This window comes from Quercus lobata, chromosome 8 (assembly GCF_001633185.2).
Source record: "Quercus lobata isolate SW786 chromosome 8, ValleyOak3.0 Primary Assembly, whole genome shotgun sequence".
Lineage (NCBI taxonomy): Eukaryota > Viridiplantae > Streptophyta > Magnoliopsida > Fagales > Fagaceae > Quercus > Quercus lobata.
The window spans coordinates 39103851-39122041 of NC_044911.1; the positions used below are offsets into that span (position 1 = coordinate 39103851).

The 18191-nt window shown below is 31.2% G+C and overlaps 1 protein-coding gene across 1 annotated transcript; it reads left to right on the forward strand.

Annotated features, from left to right (window-relative positions):
- The first annotated feature begins 16061 nt into the window (after positions 1 to 16061).
- Positions 16062 to 17916, forward strand: LOC115957772. The gene is made up of 3 exons (XM_031076095.1): positions 16062 to 16367; positions 16580 to 16805; positions 17250 to 17916. Exons 1-3 carry the CDS (start codon positions 16134 to 16136, stop codon positions 17672 to 17674), a joined length of 885 nt encoding a protein of 294 aa, XP_030931955.1. The 5' UTR covers positions 16062 to 16133; the 3' UTR covers positions 17675 to 17916.
- The last annotated feature ends 275 nt before the right edge of the window (positions 17917 to 18191 follow it).

Consider the following 18191-nt stretch of genomic DNA (forward strand, 5'->3'; position numbering starts at 1 on the left):
AATTCATACCTTGCTATGGATTCACCAACAATTTACCAATGTCATATTAGTCAAACACTACATAGAAGCCATGATGCATCCAGAACGCTCAATCAAGAATAAAATTATTTGCAATATAGATACGATCAGAACATATAGATGATTACACTCTTAACACCTCAGACCACCAAATAGTATCGGACCCCCTTTTTACTAGACAGGTCGGAGGTCGGTAGGTCAAGGACAAGGTACTTGCCAAACCTCCGAGGAAGAATACTGAAAGATATAGAGTTGTCCGAGGAAGCTGGTTGAAGCTTCCTGATAAAATAATAGTCATTTCCACATTAATTAGATTCACTTGCTTGGCACAATCGCATTTATTGATGAATGGCTGGCCTGAACAATGCTAAAGACCCCAAAAGTTTTTCTTCATCATGAAAGTAGGGAAGTAAGAGTCTGATGGGATAAGGAACCCACCAACCATGCAGAGACAGCACATTCTAGAGGAGGAGGCAAGGGAGATATAGGAGGAAGCAAAGCACATAGAGATGGGGACATAGGAAAAATTAGGAAGAGAATTAGAGAGAGAAAAGCACAAACCAGAGAGAGACTTTCAAGAGCATGTTCTTGAGAGATTATTTGTAAATGTGCATTGGATTTTCTTTTACATCAATAACATAAGCCTTTTGTCTTAATTCAACCCGTATTCAGTTCTTGTTTAGATCTCCCATTGTAAAACCTTAGTAACTCTCCTCAATCAAATTAATTAATATTGTGAAGTAAAGAGTCTTAATCCATTTTTTGACCCACATAGTATTGATTCTAAATGGATTTATTTGGAGTTGGCTTGTGATTTTTGTAAGGTTTTAGACCCCTAAACAAACAATATTTAACCAAATTTTAAGGCTAAGTTGTTAATTAGATTAATTATGGAAGCCTTAGATTAAAAATAAATCAAACATATCATATAGTGGTAAACTAAATAACATAAGATATGACGACTCAAAAAAACCAATAAAACAAACTAATCTCAAGGTAAAAAACCTAGGGGGGTGGGGGTACAATCCCAAGAAGACAATACACTATCAAATAGAAGTTTACAGTCAAGAATATTTAATTCATAGTAAACTTAACTAGAGTTATCAAACTTAACTTTGAATCCCACCGACTTATTTGATATGGATATGTTCAAACATGAACTTCTAGTTTACGCTTTGATTTTCAGTACGCTTGATATCTAAACCTTTGAATCACATAGACCTCTGGTCTATGACTCTAAGACCACCTTTGAAGGTTTAGATTCAGGCATTCAACACCTTTGATAACTGGTTTGCAGTAGCTTCAGAGCTATTGGTTCTAATAGTATGTAGATTGATTTTCAGTTGTAACTATGAAAGGAGAAGACATAGAATCTTTTAGAACTCAAAAGAGCAACTCCAAATTTTTCCCAGGTTTTATTTTTTTAAAAAAATTTTATATGCTTAGTGAATTAGATTTGAAACACTAATTGTTTGATGGGCCAATGGACTGTTGGGCCTTAATTTAAATTTTGCAGATTCATAGTTCAATCAATTGAAGCATAGAATTGATCGGTTGAAATTGTTATATTTCGATTTCCTGAACCTGCAGGCTCCTTGTTCTTGTATTCTGGCTTGCAACATCTTGAGCATTGTCTAATCAATTCTATAAACTCTATAATCTATACTTAAATAAGTTTGTGTTCACAGTTTGTCAATTGTTCTGAACTTTTAAAACCTAACAATTTTTCCCTTTAAAATTAAAAGGGTTTTACACAGAAACATTGGTATTCTTGTGTCTAGTTGATTTACTTATGGTTTAACAATTTTAGTTAAATATTTTTTTGAGCCTGGTTAAAATAATTTATTTAAGTTTTTTTAATTCATGTAAGACTAGTTTGTAGCTAACAGGATACATGTTTCTGTTAACTACCTGGATGATTATAATTGTATGTAATGCATTATGGCTTATTTTGATGTCATTCTACGGTTGGAATCCTGAATATTTTGATTTTCTTCAACCATGGTTATTTAGGCATTGCTTGTGCTGGAACCATAAGTGTGATCATAACTGCAGGGTGGGTTTGGCAAGTCTAGTCAAGTAGCATTATTTTATTGTTGGGATTTCATTGTCATATCTTCATGACAGTAATTACTTAGTGTAGATTGTTTTTAAATTTTTCTTTAGGTAGGGAGTGCTTTAACTTTATCTTCATATTGCATTGATTTTTGTTTATAAAAATCTATCCTCATAAAAGTCTCAATTTGTTGACTTATCTGTTAAAAAAATAAAATAAAATAACAAGTAAAAATTACTTTTTTGACACGTTTCATTGAAGCTGGATGTAAAAAATATGTATAAACTAATAAAGCATTCACATTCTCTTATATACTTTTGGGTTTATCTTCCGGTGATCTCTTACTTCCGGATGGATGTTCTTTTGTTTTATAAAAGCCCAACTCTTCCCCATGAGCAGTTGTGCTTTAAAATATGCTTGTGTCACTTTCATGTAAAATTATTTCATGCTAAATATTTTATTATTATTTTATGGTTTGGTAGAAATATATTTTATTATTGTTGATGTATGCTTTCCTGGGTTACATAATTTAATGGGATAGACTAATATGTAATTCATACCCTGCTATGGACTCACCAATAATTTACCAATGTCATATTAGTCAAACACTACATGGAAGCCTTGATGCATCCAGAAAGCTCAAACAAGAATAAAATTATTTGCAATATAGATATGATCAGAACATAGGAAATAGTCTAAGCAGTGTTTTAGACATTCAGAAAATTTTTTCTATGGACAGAGGTACTACTAATTAAGAGCAAAATCTTTAACCTCATCTATTTCCCAATGTAAATATCCTTAGTTGTAGCCTTAAAATGAGATTTCTATATCCTTAATCCTTCCTGTATGGCATATATATAGAATATCTCTATGAAAGAATATATACAAGTTAGCTGCCCTTGCTAACTTTTCCATACATTAACCACTGAAGCTTTTCACATGCTCTCACTGCTAAGTTCACCATTCATTTGGAGACTTTCACATAGTAATTTGATAGTCCAATCCAATCCAATCCAAGTTGTCTTGTGATTTAACAGCAGCTCAAAATTATTTCCCATATATATGCTTCTAGAAAAGGCAAGTATATATCCTCTAGTGGATGTTAATTGCTTAGTCATGAATGGCTACTGATGGTTATCATGTTATATCTTAGACTCTTAGTGTTCAGTCCACATACTATGGCATAATAATGAAAGATGTTTTCAGCCATTATATTCACGTGGAGGATGTCTGCCTCATTTCTAGTATGTGGTATTTCTTGTTAAGGAAAATTTGTTTTAATCAGATACACATTGACAAATAGATCCAACATTTTTTGCCCATTTTTCAAACTTTGAAAGCTTAATTTGGACATAACAAATCAAATCTAGGGGCATACCTTATAATTATGTCTAGTTTTGTTGTTAGGTAATGAAGTCCTCAGTACTGCTAAAATTTCTTTCATATTGGTTTTTCTCTCATCCTTGTAGCTCCTTAATCCACATCAGTTATTCTCTGAGCTATCATATTATCCAACTTTGCTTCGTACTCATAATGGATATTATTTCTTTTAATCTCTTACTTTATGTTACCTATTGGAAATAATTCTGGAATTGTCATTTTGCTTCACATTTTTTCTCTTGCTCAATTAAGCCATTTTGGGGTCAACGAGAACTAAGCACTACCTGGACCGCATTCACCCCTAGTGATTAAGCTATTTGGATGTGATGAGAATGACATAGTCGAGGCCTTCACTATTCCTGTGATCTTTATGCACTGATATTTCACAGATATTTTGCTGATATTTTGTAGATATTTTGATATTTAATTATTTATTCAGTACTGATGACTTCAAGTACTAAGACAATTATTTTGACTGTTTATGTACCTAGTGGAGTAAGCTCATGTATTTTTTTGAAATATGTGTCAATTATTTATTGGTAATAAAACATTAAATAAAACACTAAAATAACTTCTGACTTGGTATTACAGAAATATGATATTCTTTCTCCTACGTAACCAAACATCTGCTAACATCACATGGGCCATAAAATAATTCTCTGATCACTGAAAGAGAAAGAGTGGCAAGCTGTCCTCTCAGAAAGAATATATTCATATCAAAAGAATTCAACATCGCCATTAGGAGATGTTTCCTAGTACATATCTCATTTAAGCTTGCCACGTCCTTAGTCCTTACCAAGAATTCAACCATATTCTCACAACGATGCACCCATATATATGTGGACCCCTATACATAGTTTAATTTTAAGTCTCTCTTTTCATCAAAATAAATAAATTTTAAGTCTCTCTCATCCATTGCCAATTCACCCAACTATCCTTATTCCTATTTGCCATCATTTTGTTCTCTAAACCAAACCTCGTCATTTCTATGAACAATCATTAGGGCTAGACCAATTAATAGATACACTGATATTCATTAAAATATATATATATATATATATATATATATATATATTGATCCTTACATACATGTCGTAATATACATTTATATATATCACATGTATGTATGGTGCTGTGTATACTACTCATATCAATACGTATAATGCTAAATCAGACGTTTTTCTTCCTACTCTGCATAGTTTTTTAGGAAACTTAAACTAGGTATCAAGTTGCAAATGATATCTATATCTTCTAAGGGGAAACACCTTAGATTCTCTCTCTCTCTCTCTCTCTCACAGCAAAGCTGTGCCTTTTAATTATCTTAATGTCTAAAGACAGGTAATGGGAAAATATATACTAATGTAAAGGTAATGATGTGGGTTCCTTAGGTGTACCACAAACCAATATTTTATAAAAAGCACATTTCTTTATTCTTATGTAGGTACGTATGTTTATTTAATGAAACATTGGATGTTTACTTTTACCATGTTGTCTTTTGAAATCTGGATCACACCATCAGCAAGATTTTTAATCATCCTTATTCTAGGTTTTGTTTTTTAATTAGTTAAGATTAACTCCTTATTATAGTTTAAGCTAAGGAGATCGCATTTACAAAATATTTTAATTTAATTTAATTTTGTATCCACATGCAATATTAATCTGTTGGTTAATTCCTCAGGCACCAGGCAATGCATCTCATATATATTAACTTATATAATGTGTTTGTAATTAATGTTATAACCTAGCTATATATATCTCAGTGTGTTTGTCTCGTCCTTTTTCCTCTTCTTATCTCCTGTCCCCATTTTCTCCATCCAAAAGTACTTAAAAGTATAAATTCAATAATAAATTATAGATAACAAATAATAGTAGTAGTAATTAAGAAGACTAAGGAGGGTGAAACCAAACATAACTTCGCAGTTCGAACTCATTGATTTTCATGAACTACTCCATTATTTAACAACTAGCAACAAATTTAAGGTCAAAATTTACATGAATTTAATATATATTTACTATACAAGTACACGCCTAGCCCATTGAACTAAGACTCATTTTAATTTACTTACCATGCACATCTATTACTTGTACAACACTTTCTCGTGCCTTTATATAAAGGTGCTCTATTACACAGTTACAGATACAAAATACGCGGATTATTTTGCCTTTATTTTGTCTACATTCTTTATTAATTTATTTTAACAATGCCACTTGCCGCTTGCCACAATGCTGCCAAATTATCTATGATCCATAAAATAGTTCACTTAGCAACTTTGTAATATTATAAGGATAGATCACCACCGGGTCTTGTTGCCCAAGTGGTACCCGGTTACTCAAGTGACCGTTAGCTCGGGGTTCGATCCCCTGAAATAAACAATTACCTAGCAAAAAAAAAAAAAAAAAAAAAAATATTATAAGGATAGATCACTCAGTAATGAGAGAGAATATGAGGTGGCGTGGGGTGGTGAAAACTTTCTTTAAGGCTAGCATGCCGTAAAGGTCTTGATATTATTTTCCTAATCCTTTTTTTTTTTTAATTATTATTATTATTATTATTAATTGTCACTTTTTCATAATATGAAAAGGAATATAGATATCTGTCGTTTTCATAACAGTGAAAGATTTATTTTATTTTATTTTATTTTTGCCAAGTAGTAGGTGCACAATTATAAAACACGCTGCTACAGATATGGAAATGATGGAATTTGACGTTTACCTAGCCAAAAAAAAAAAAACTATGTCATTACTCCATATGCTCCCACTAATAGTACTTGTATTAATGTTAGTCTAGTGAGTCAAATTATTTTATGCCTCATCTACTGTAAAAATAATAATATTGAATGAGAATATTGGTTTGTTTGTAGTGTAAAAGAACGACATATTACTTTTTATCTTTGAAAAGTTGTAAAAGAGATGTAAAATTGTTGGGGATTTTGGTATTTTATCTTTATTGTCTATAATTTAATTATTTCTTTCCTTCAAGAGAATTACAATAGTGAAACTTATATATATGGTCTGGATTAATCAATTTTGTAATTTCACTAAATTTACAATTGAAAGAGATATAAAACTACAGAATGGTCGAGAAAAGTGTCATTTCATCAGAAATTTAAGCAAAATGATTGTCATCATATCAATTTGTCTAAGCATAACACAAGGAACCGTGATAGAAAACTATGCACACTCTAAGACAGTGACTTTTTACTAAAATAGTAATTTTCAGCTTATTAAAATAGTATTATTTTTAAACGCAACTACCAGCTAAAGTTGTATTTTTCAAATGATTATGATTTATGAATAGTATGTTGTACATGTACATGCTTCTATTTCAAATGGGATCTATGTTGCCGAAAATGATATGCGGTAATGCCTAGCTACGCAGAAACCAACGTCTCTAACGCTTTCCATAATAGAGAATAATATCAAGTATTCACGATTGATAGCTTGAATTAATAATTCATTAAAATAGAAGGATGGAAGATGATGTGAATTATATGATAAGAGCAGAGTATTGAATAAAATTGAGAAGCACATTAGGAATATTGTGTGATTGTAAAAAAAAAAAAGGAAAATTTTGTAAGACAATTATAGTACCTTATGCTCTATGGTACTAAATGTTGCAAAGGTTAAGAAGCAACATATATAGCGTAAATGAGATTGTTTAGAATATGGATAAGTTGAAATACAAATATATATATATATATATATATATATATATAGAGGATTCTAAAAGAGGAAATTTACTTCATGATATGAGTGGCCTCCTATTGACGAAAATATGAGGGGGAATAATATGGTTTTGTCATGTTTAAAGACAAGCGCTTGATGCACCGGTGAGAAAGTAAATTTATTCAAGTTAAGGGAACGAAAAAAATGTATAAAAAGACCAAAAATAACATCAAGAAGTAGTAAAAAAAATTACAAATTAATTAATGAAGTAACAAAGAATATTACTTTGAATAGAATAAAATGATGGAAAATATATATGATTGGCTTTAACTAGTCTATTGAGGATCCATAGTTAAGTCCAAAACTTTATGACTACGGCTTGATTGTTGTTATTTTTATATTTAGGAAATCAAGAGTGAATATGATAGTATTTAAGACTCTTGTAAGAGTGATTCATGAATTTAGACCTGTAAATTTAACCAAGCTATTCATAAATATTGTAGACTTGGATTATTTAAGTTTGTTAATAAATATAAAAGATATCAAATTGTTATTTGTAATTAATTGATAATATAAATAGCCACTTTTTGTTAGTTAAAATTGTATATGATTTTTAAAAATCAAGGTTAGTTAATATAATTTGTACAATTTCATGGATGAAAATTGTTCAACATAACTTTAATAATATAGACTCAAAAATAAATTAGTTATTAATTATTAGCATATATTTGTTAAGGAGTGAAAAAATTTAATCATATTTTAATTTTTGTATAGGGAATGAAAAATTCAATCAATTAAGTAACTCGTAAACAAGTTTGAGCTAATTCAACTAAGAAAATGAATTAAATTTGAACATATAATTTAACTTGGTGATGAACTCAATCTTGGTTTATGTTTGAAATTAAATTAAACAAACTATTTTTTGATCAACTTAAATTAAACAAACTAGTTTTGAACTTTTTAATAGTTAATTCAACTCAACTCATTCAAAGTTCTATTCATGATAAATGAGAGTACAATCAACTGAGTGCTGGCAGCTATCACAGCAATGGGATGATTTATAATCGAGATATAAGTACTTGTTGTCATACTGAAGAAGGTGAACAATTAATTTGCATATGATTTTGCACAAGAATAAATTCCTCTTTTGGTAGACAGTCAGAAATGTAATGGAATATGCCAATGCCATTGAAAGAGTTCTTGGATTGAAAAGCTCACCTATTGTAAGTGATTTATGCTTTTTAATGATTTCATATCCACAAACTAAAGTTTTTATTAGCGTAGGTTAAATTATATAGAGCTGTGTCCTTCCGTGTCTCCTCTATACATATTCAATTAAGAATCATCAAGTTGCTGGTTTTCTGCAAAAGTTGGTGGAGCTAGGCTTAAAACTTGCATAGATCTTTTCAAAAAATGCAACTTTTGTGTGGAAAACATGGGAGTGTACATATAAACACAGTTATCATATAGCGACGTGTTTGATACTTTATTTGCGCTTTAACTATTTGTGAACAATATAAATCTGTTCTTATCTTTATGATCAGTACAGGTTTTATCTAGTTTTTTAGAGCTCATCGTGATTCACACTCAGCATTATGGATTCACTTATTACTGATTTCAAAGTCGAAGATGCCATGTGGTTTGTGTCATCTATTTGTTGGCTGGTAATCCCCCACATTTCTTGCTAATTTAATATAGGCAAAGTGTGAGGTAATCATGATCTTTCAAATGTATCTCTGGAAAAGAGTAGAAATTGGTAAAAAGGGAACAAAAGGGAAAAGACAAATGAATTCTAATCTTTCAACTATATCAGCTTAAGATATGGTGGAAACAATTTTGTAATTTATTAAGGTTTTCTTTTCATGGGATTCCCTGTCATCAAAATTTTATAACAAATATCCCAATCCATGTTTGCACTCTGATTGTATTAGTATATCTTTCTTTCTTTCTTTTTTTACTTTTATGGAGATCTTTTTTATACTGCTAGTTGTCAAAGTGTCCTTTAGCAAGGCTCAAAAGTCCAGGAAATTTCTTTTTATTAATGTGGAAATTGTACTTTATGCTGTTGAGGTCCAATAATTAAAGAGTTTAATTTCGGCTACCTATAGTCTACCTGCTTGGTTAATTAGAAAAGCTTATTTACAATAATCTATACTCAGCTTTTGTAACAGTATTCATAAATTATGTATCTCTCATGTCAATCCTTTTCTTAAAAATAAAGATAGATTAATATGTTTTGTTTCAGTACTGTAAGTCTAATACATCATAATAACATTGTGTGCTGCAATGAACAAGGGATTTATTTTATTTCATGTATATCTAGAAGTAGAAAATGGTTATGTCAATTGTCAAGTTGTGTTGATCTAGATCAAATATCATTTTCCACAAGCTGGGTGGAAATTATATACACCCCCTTTACGCAACATGAAAGAGGAAGCTCTATTTTAAAATTAATGCAGATAAGTTTTGTATCAAAGAAAATTATTTTTTTGGGGTCAATTGGGCTGTACTTCAAGCTACGAACTTTCAAATGGAGACAACATAAAGAATTTAACAACTTCACAGACCTTTTTATGGTGAAAGAATGTGACATTTTACCAATAACAAGTTCGATCATAAGCTTTCCCAGGCTATGAATCTAGCTTCATTCATGTATTCTTGCAAATGCTGCATGCCATACTTGAATATCTATCTTTGTACAGGTGATATATGCGAATATGCCTTAAGAACAACACAGGAAGCCTAACTTCAATAAGAATCACAATCATGACTTACCTACAAGCTACAACATCTAAAGAAAGGTAAACGATAGGACGATTTTATGTTTACGTAATATTGTACACATTTGTTTACTCTATGATGTAGAGTGTACATGAATAATGAATGTGAAAACATAATTTTCCTAAACGAAATATATGGAATATGGTCACATTCAATATAAGAGGCCCTTTTCAACAGCAGTCAAGCATCTATTCATTCTCTTTTGGGTCTCTCATTTTCTGCAGGAAGGCCATCAACATCAAAACGAGGTGAAGTTGGGGGATCAAAATATTATTACTGGCACTGATTTTTGAAGGTGGTCAATTCAGGTCTCTACTCCTGCGTAATCTGTAACTGTAGGTGCATGGTGACTGGACAACTTATTTGCTATCCTTTATATTTATCTCATAAACGATGAATTGTTACTATTGGTATTAATAGCGAAGTTGTTGAGTTAGAAATTACTTCATCTACCGAAAAAGAACTGAAATTCTTTATTTTTCTGTTTTTAAAGAGGTTCAGAGTGAAAATATTATATAATTTTTGTGCACATTAACCCAAAAGCGGATTTAAATAATTGTACGAACATAGACACAGACACTGGTATTGATATGGGTACAATATGGCGACATGAACAATTTTTATAAAATTATAACATGATACGGCAGATAGGATATCGTTATGACACAAGTACGACATAGATATAACACGGATACGATATCTCAAATAAAATGTCTATGTATCCTAGATATTTATATATTCACAAGATTCTAACATAACATGCTTAAAATGTGGGATTTGATGGCTGCTATTCATTTGGACCCTTGGGTTTGTTAAAAATATTTGTGAATTGTGTTAAAAGATATTATAGTTCACGAGGTCAAGTGTATCATAGGCGCGTTCACTGCGTGGTAGTACATTCTTTTTTTGGATGGGAAATGTTAGAACTTAGTAGAAGGAAAGTTTTTATATATACCAATTTAGGGTCCATTTAAACATATAGTTCTAAATATAAAAAATGTAACGAATTTAGGCTTTCTGTAGAAGAGTTAGACACTTAAGACTACCAAGCCAAATCACATTAATTCCTTACTTCTACTTTCTCTCCTTCTTTACATATCTTTTTATTTTTATTTTTTTTTTAATTTTTAATTTTAAACATTGTATGTAAGTCAATTTTTTGTTTCGTCTTCACTAAGGTTATAGAAGTCCATTATCGACCACCACTCGACTCAGTCACCACAAATCATCATTCGGCTCAGTACTAGTACCAACCATTGTTCGAATTTGTCATTGTCAACCTCTGTCTTGACACTTTTTCAGATTTGTTTTCCTCATATTTTAGCCTTTAAAGCCTCTATTTTGCTATCGATCAAAGATTTTTTGATTGCTCTTGAATCGCCGCTTATATAACACTACACACTCCCCCACATGCTGCCCAAATTTCTGGCCATACGCTCATGGCTTCACACGTGCTTTCATGTGCCAACTGCCGAGTAGGACTCTACTCATGTGTTGACATGCATAACACGCGTACACGTGCCTAACCTTCACATATGCCACGCTAGCCCTAGTTCTCTGCCACATGTAAACTCTAAAGCATACCACATCAATTTTAGTGCAATATCAACAAAACGTCATTTATTACCACCTCATCTCTAGTATTTCGACACATGCCATCTCCTCAACTGGCCACGTCAAACCCTTGCCATCGTTGACTATTGCCAGCTGTCATTGATAGTCACCGATCACTGTTGATCGGCATTGACCTCTTGACCATTAATTGTTGACCTGTGCTTACTATCATTGACCGACCGATTTGGGCCTTTATTTTTCTTTGAGTAAGGCACTTTCCTACTTTGTTATTCACATAGATTTAAATTTTGAGATCCATTTTCCTATTTCAAGCTCAAAAGTCCCACAAATTAGACCATCACTCATTCTTTTAGGGTTCAATTTATGTGAAATCGACCAACTCACTCACTTGTTTCATCACGACATTGTCCTTCACTAATATTCCTCGTGCCATCAATCTAGTTGTTCTTTGGCCTAAGCAACCACTATTTGGTCACAAGTTTAGCCATTCTCAGGACTTTGTAGGCTGTAGCTATATTCTAACATTCATTCATCATCGTTGTCTATTGTCACTAGCATCGTTTTGCACTATTCATTCCAAATTGTGCCCGACCCAATATACATTCCATCTAGTTAGTTATTCATGGTTATCTTTAAGGCATCTTCACAAGCGCATATTCCACACTTCAAGCATCTTCAAAACTTCTATTTTGAGTTTTAAGGAGTACCAGTGTTAAAAATATTATAGGTTGTGTTGAAGATGCAATGGCCCAAGTATATTGCAGACTCATGCTATTAGTGGGTTAGCTCTTATATTTAGGGTCATTGAAACAAAAAGTTTATAATATCAAAGATGTAGCGACTTTGGTTTTCTCATATGGACGTAGGTTGTTAGGTCAAATTGTATTAATTCATTACTTCTATTTACTCTCCTTCTCCACCTTTGCTTATTTTCTTATTATATTTTTGCCAATTCTTTTTTCGTTAATTTCAATGCTAAAACAAAATACAAAGCTCATTTATGCCATTATGTTGGCAAAGCTCTTTATATGGCTAAAATAGAAGGATGGTGATTCAAATAGGGATTAACAATTGATACACACAATAAATTTGGAGTTAGATTCAAGTTATATCTGTTGTAAGTTTGTAACTTCTATCAATATTACATTATGTTATTTGATTTCATTTTGACAAATTTATCATTGAATTATATTGTCTTCTTATACCTTCTTAGTTGCTTGAAAAATAACAAGATAACTAGATATCATTTATTAAAATGTGTAAACCACAAAATTATGTACAAAATATATGGTTATGGCCATATTGATTCCCCTAAAAAAAAAACTTATTAGTACAAATATTATGGATCATATTGATTCCCCTAAAAAAAAAAAAAAATCATATTAGTACAAAAAATTTTCATTCAATTTTATTACAAAGAGAAACGTGTAAGTAACAAAAATTTACATAGTGTAACACGATCCTGAACTTAAGATTTTATATTGTTAATTGTGACTTCTTTTAAATATATATATCTTGACCAAATTATAACTTGTAATCAACATGAAATGTACCATCTAAGTTTTAAATGTCTTAAACACCGTGCACTCTTGGTGCGGTGGTCACTCCACAAATATAAGTGCTTGTGAAGTGTGGGGGGAAAGGGCCGGAGTTCAAGTCTCCAAGAGAAAGTTTCACACATATATTCACTTAGATTAGACTAGAGTAGAAATTCTATCTTGTATAAAAAAAAATAAAAAAATAAAAAAATAAAAAAATAAAAAAGATTTAAATGTCTTAACTCTTAAGATAACTGTAGATACAAATACAAAAATAACAATAAGGGCACATTTGGTAGACTAAAATAAGCACTGTAATGTAACAGTTATTCCTATAGTTTAACTATTAAATAGTTTGGTTATATTTTTATTATAAGGAATAGTCATTCCTTATGAATAGATATTCTTTAAAATGATGAATAACTATTTCTGTCTAAAAGAGAGAAAATTATTAGGTATGTTTGGTACACTGAATATGGATTACAACAGGAATGATAATCTTTATTACCGAGAATAAAATGTGTTGTAATTGAACAACTAAATCTATTCATTAGTTTGGTTATGAGTTATAACATTAGAATAAAACCTATTATCTATTTTAGGACATATCTCATTCATACAATTATTTTTCCTAGAAAATAACATTATATCTACTTTTCCCTCTCATATAAATGGTGGGTTCTGTAATGAATTTAATTAGTGGGACCAACCATTCATGTGAGAAGAGGGAGTACGAATTTATGGTACTCTGGGAGTACACAATAATTTCCCTTAAATGGATTGTAATAGCTATTCTTTAGTAGATATAATAATTTCTAATATTAATACATTTTCAAATAAATAAACTTTCCATATCCACCTAACAATTATAGAAATAAAAAATCATCAAAAAATAACTCATCTCTCTAAAATTTAAAATATATTATTTTCTAGGAAAAATAATTGTATGAATGAAATATTTCCTAAAATAGATCATAAGTTTTATTCTAATGTTACAACTCAAAACCAAACTAATGAATAGATTTAGTTGTTCAATTACAACACATTTTACTCCCTGTAATAAAGGGCATGTTTGGTAGACTGTAATAGGCGCTGTAATGTAATAGTTATTCCTATGGTTTAGTTATTCTTTAGTTTGATTATATTTTTATTATAAGGAATAATAATTTCTTATGAATAGCTATTCTTCAAAATGAAGAATAACTATTCCTCTTTAAAATGTTGTATTAGCTATTCATTAGTAAGTGTAATAATTTCAAAACTTAATATATTTCCAAATAAACAAACTTTCCATATACATCTAACAATTATAAAAATAAAAAATAACGCATATCTCTCTTAATTTTAAAAATAACAATTTTTAAGGAGATATAATTGTATGAGTAAGAAATTTCTTAAAATAAATGTTAAGTTTCATTTTAATGTTATAACTTACAATCAAACTAATAAATAAATTTAGTTATTATATTACAACACATTTTATTCCTCGTAATAAATATTACAATTCCTATCGTAATCTTTATTCAATGTACTAAACGTACTCAAAGATTACCATTCTTGTTGTAATCCATATTCATTGTACCAAACATACTCAACATTTTTATCATATGACGCCTAGGTATTAATAAATGGATATTACAGAAACATGTACATATTAAAACTCTAGGTTTTCCTCCAAAAAAATAAAAGAAAAAGAAAAGAAAAAAAACTCTAGGTATTAATGATTTGATGTCACAGAAACATGTATGCTTATTGTATACCTCCCTCTCTCTCTCTCTCCCTTTCTCTCTCTCTCTCTCTCGTATATTTGAAGATCTTTACAGTTCACACGGGTATGCTTTCACACGTCATTTAAAAAAAAAAAAAAAAGAAGAAGATACTTATCATGTTATCCATGCCATTAGATAAGCATCAAACGATTATTTGGTGCAAATCTCTTAACAATAATTTAAAACAAACACGAAACAAAGATTATAAAACTTGAAATGTTAAAACCCAAAAACGAAGAAAGAAACTTCTAAGTTGGTTCGGTTAGTGCTTGTGACTCGGAGAGCGGTGGCCGCTAAACAGCTTAACCCCAAAACCATTGGCGAGTTAAGCACCTAGGAATTGGTCAAATCCACGTGAAATATGCTTTAATTAATGGGTGTTTTGGTCCTCATTATGAAATGAAAACATACCCATAATTTGGAATTACCCGTAATAATTATCCAAATGCTCACTAATATTATAATTATAGAACAAGACATGAATTTTTGATGAACTTTTTTATTTTATTTTTTTATGAACAAGACATTATGAATGGAATATGCTACCAAACCAATTTAATTTGGACACTTAGTAGGTCCCCCCTCCAATTGGATAAGCCAAGCCATTAACATATACTGATAAGGCCACGTGTCCTTCATGCCAATCATTCCAGCTACTTAACAATAACAATGTAAGGTTATTAGAAATATCACGATCATAATATTTTAATAATAATTTCACAACAAATTATAAGGGGTGAAATATTCTTAATCGGTGAAAAAGTTCTACTAATAATAGACTCAAATTAAAACTAGTAACCTTTATTACCTAAAATATGTTGTGAAATTAGTGTGCACTTAATATTACCCTCTAAAATTAGTAATTACTCACTTCATTTGAGTTAGTCCCCACACACTAAGATTAGGATAAGACCTCGTCAATTTGTTAATCATCTAATCAATGTAATCATTACTATTGGGAAATTAAAAAAAGAAGATGAGACCGGAAAAGTGGAAGTAGTAAAATTGTTATGCATAAAAATAAAAAATTCGAGTATTATCCGAATGGTTTCCAACCTAAAACATCATTGATCATGCTGACATGGAACTAGCTGTATCATCTGCACAGCCATCGGAAGACAACCTAATCCTCTCGCAAGAGTGACTTGCCACGTAAGCATTAATCAGACATGTACATTTATGTTCGCGGCATCTCGTATTGCCAACTAGGACATGTGGGTCCCAAAATGAGGACCCAAAAACTCTCACTATAAATTGAGGTGCCATTTTTGGTGAAGAGTGAAGACCATCATTCAACTTAAGCACGTGCTTTTCTCGGACTAGCGCAGAGTGATTCTTACATAATATTCCATGGCCTTTGAAATGGCTAGAATGGGGCCCACTCGCCGGAGCTCCGACGAGTTTGTCCAATCTTCCGATGAAGAAGCAAGTTTTGCAGACATGGTTTTTGGGTTTATGGAAGAAGGTCAGAATTTATCAGGAAATTCATCCAACTCTGACAACTATGATGATGAAGATGATGAAAATTCTTACAATTTTGAAGAGAATAAGGCTTTCTGGAAAGAACAAGAACAAACCCTCCAGGTAAATTTCATATATGATATGTAGATTGTACCTTTTTATTTATGTTATTCGAGGGCCCAGAAGGGAGATTTGAATCTTGGAACTTTGTCTGAAACATTAAGAAGGGTCTTTTAGCATAGATTGTAGATATATGTATTGTGAAGTGATAAGATTAGAGTTCATTACATATGGTTGTAATGGTTTATAATGAAAAATCTTTGTGTATTATGCAGGGAACATTGTATAGGACTAGTTCAATTGAGACCAAAATCCGGCAAGCTACAAAAGAGGCACTAAGGGAATTTTGTGCGGCAGATAATCAATGTTTGTGTTCAAGACCGGTGGCCAAAGGTTGCCGGAATTGCCTAAAAAGGGAAGTATGTAACCGGCTTATAAATGTTGGCTACAATTGTGCCCTTTGCAAGTCCAAGTGGAAGAGCTCACCAGATATCCCATCAGGTAAACATTAAATGAAATTCAAGAACACATTCATTACTTCTGAATTATCAAATACTGGTTCCAATTGATCACTAATTATGTTTCCAATATGGTCCATGAAGTGGGGCCAAAACTATAATGCTTAGATTAGATACCACTACCGATGCTTTCTTTAAAAAAAAAAAAAAAAAAAAAATTACCATTACTTATGTGTACTGAGTTATTAAAGGTAATTCAAGAATATACTGCCTTTCTCACGTAGAGGTGAATTCCACTCATTATGAAATCTACTTATATATAAGAGGAAATGAACAACTTAATAAGTTTTTTGTGCTACTAGGGAATGAAATTTTGAAATGACATAAACATCCATGTCTTTTAAATATCAAATACATGTTTTGCAATGTTATTAATATGCTATGCTAAATAAATAAAGTGACTAAATTTGGTCTTGCAATTTTCCAGGGGAGCACACTTATTTGGAAGTTTTGGACAACTCAAATCCTAAGAAAGGAGTTGTGAGAGTGGTAATAGAGTTAAATTTTCGAGCAGAGTTTGAGATGGCAAGAGCTAGTGAAGAGTACAACCAATTAATTAGCCGGCTACCGGAAGTATTCATTGGGAAATCAGAAAGATTAGGAGCCCTAATTAAGATTTTGTGCTCGGCTGCCAAAAAATGCATGAAGGAGAAGAAAATGCACTTGGGGCCATGGAGGAAGCACAAATACATGCAAGCTAAGTGGCTTGGTACATGTGAGAGAATAAAACCAACAACAATGCCCTTGGCATTCTCATACCGCCAGCCAAAGCCTAAGGCATCAATGCTAACCTTTGATTTGCTAGAGTCTTTGCCTGGCTTGCATTGCAGTACTGCAGTTGAAGTTGTTTGATCAAAAACAAGTTTTGTACCTTGGGGCCTTTTTCTTTTTTTTTTTTCTTTTTTTAAGTTCTACTCCCTTGAGTTGTAAAATATATGGCTTTTGTAAATTTAGGAAAAAATAAGTGAGTGTGTACTAAGGAGTAATTAGTACGGTTGAGTTTGTAGTATGGTTATTTTACGTTTTCAAAGGGATCGACAAAGTAACCAAAAAGAAAAATTCGAGATTTTATAGTACAAAAAATGTAATCATGAGTCTTTTTTCAGCATTATGATTATTAAAATTGAAGTTAAGACACATAAAAGAAGCAAAGGAGGTGGGATTAGCGAATGTGTTTGTTTCTTAAAAAAAATAAAATAAAAAATAAAAAGGTTTAAGACTAGGAGTCTAGGACTAGCAATTTTTTAAATTTACCACTTATTACAATTTTCTACCATTAAATATAAAGTGGTGGATTAAAATAGCTTGATCCCGATTAATTAATTCAATTATCCAAGTTAATTAATTAAGTTCAACTGCATGCAAATCA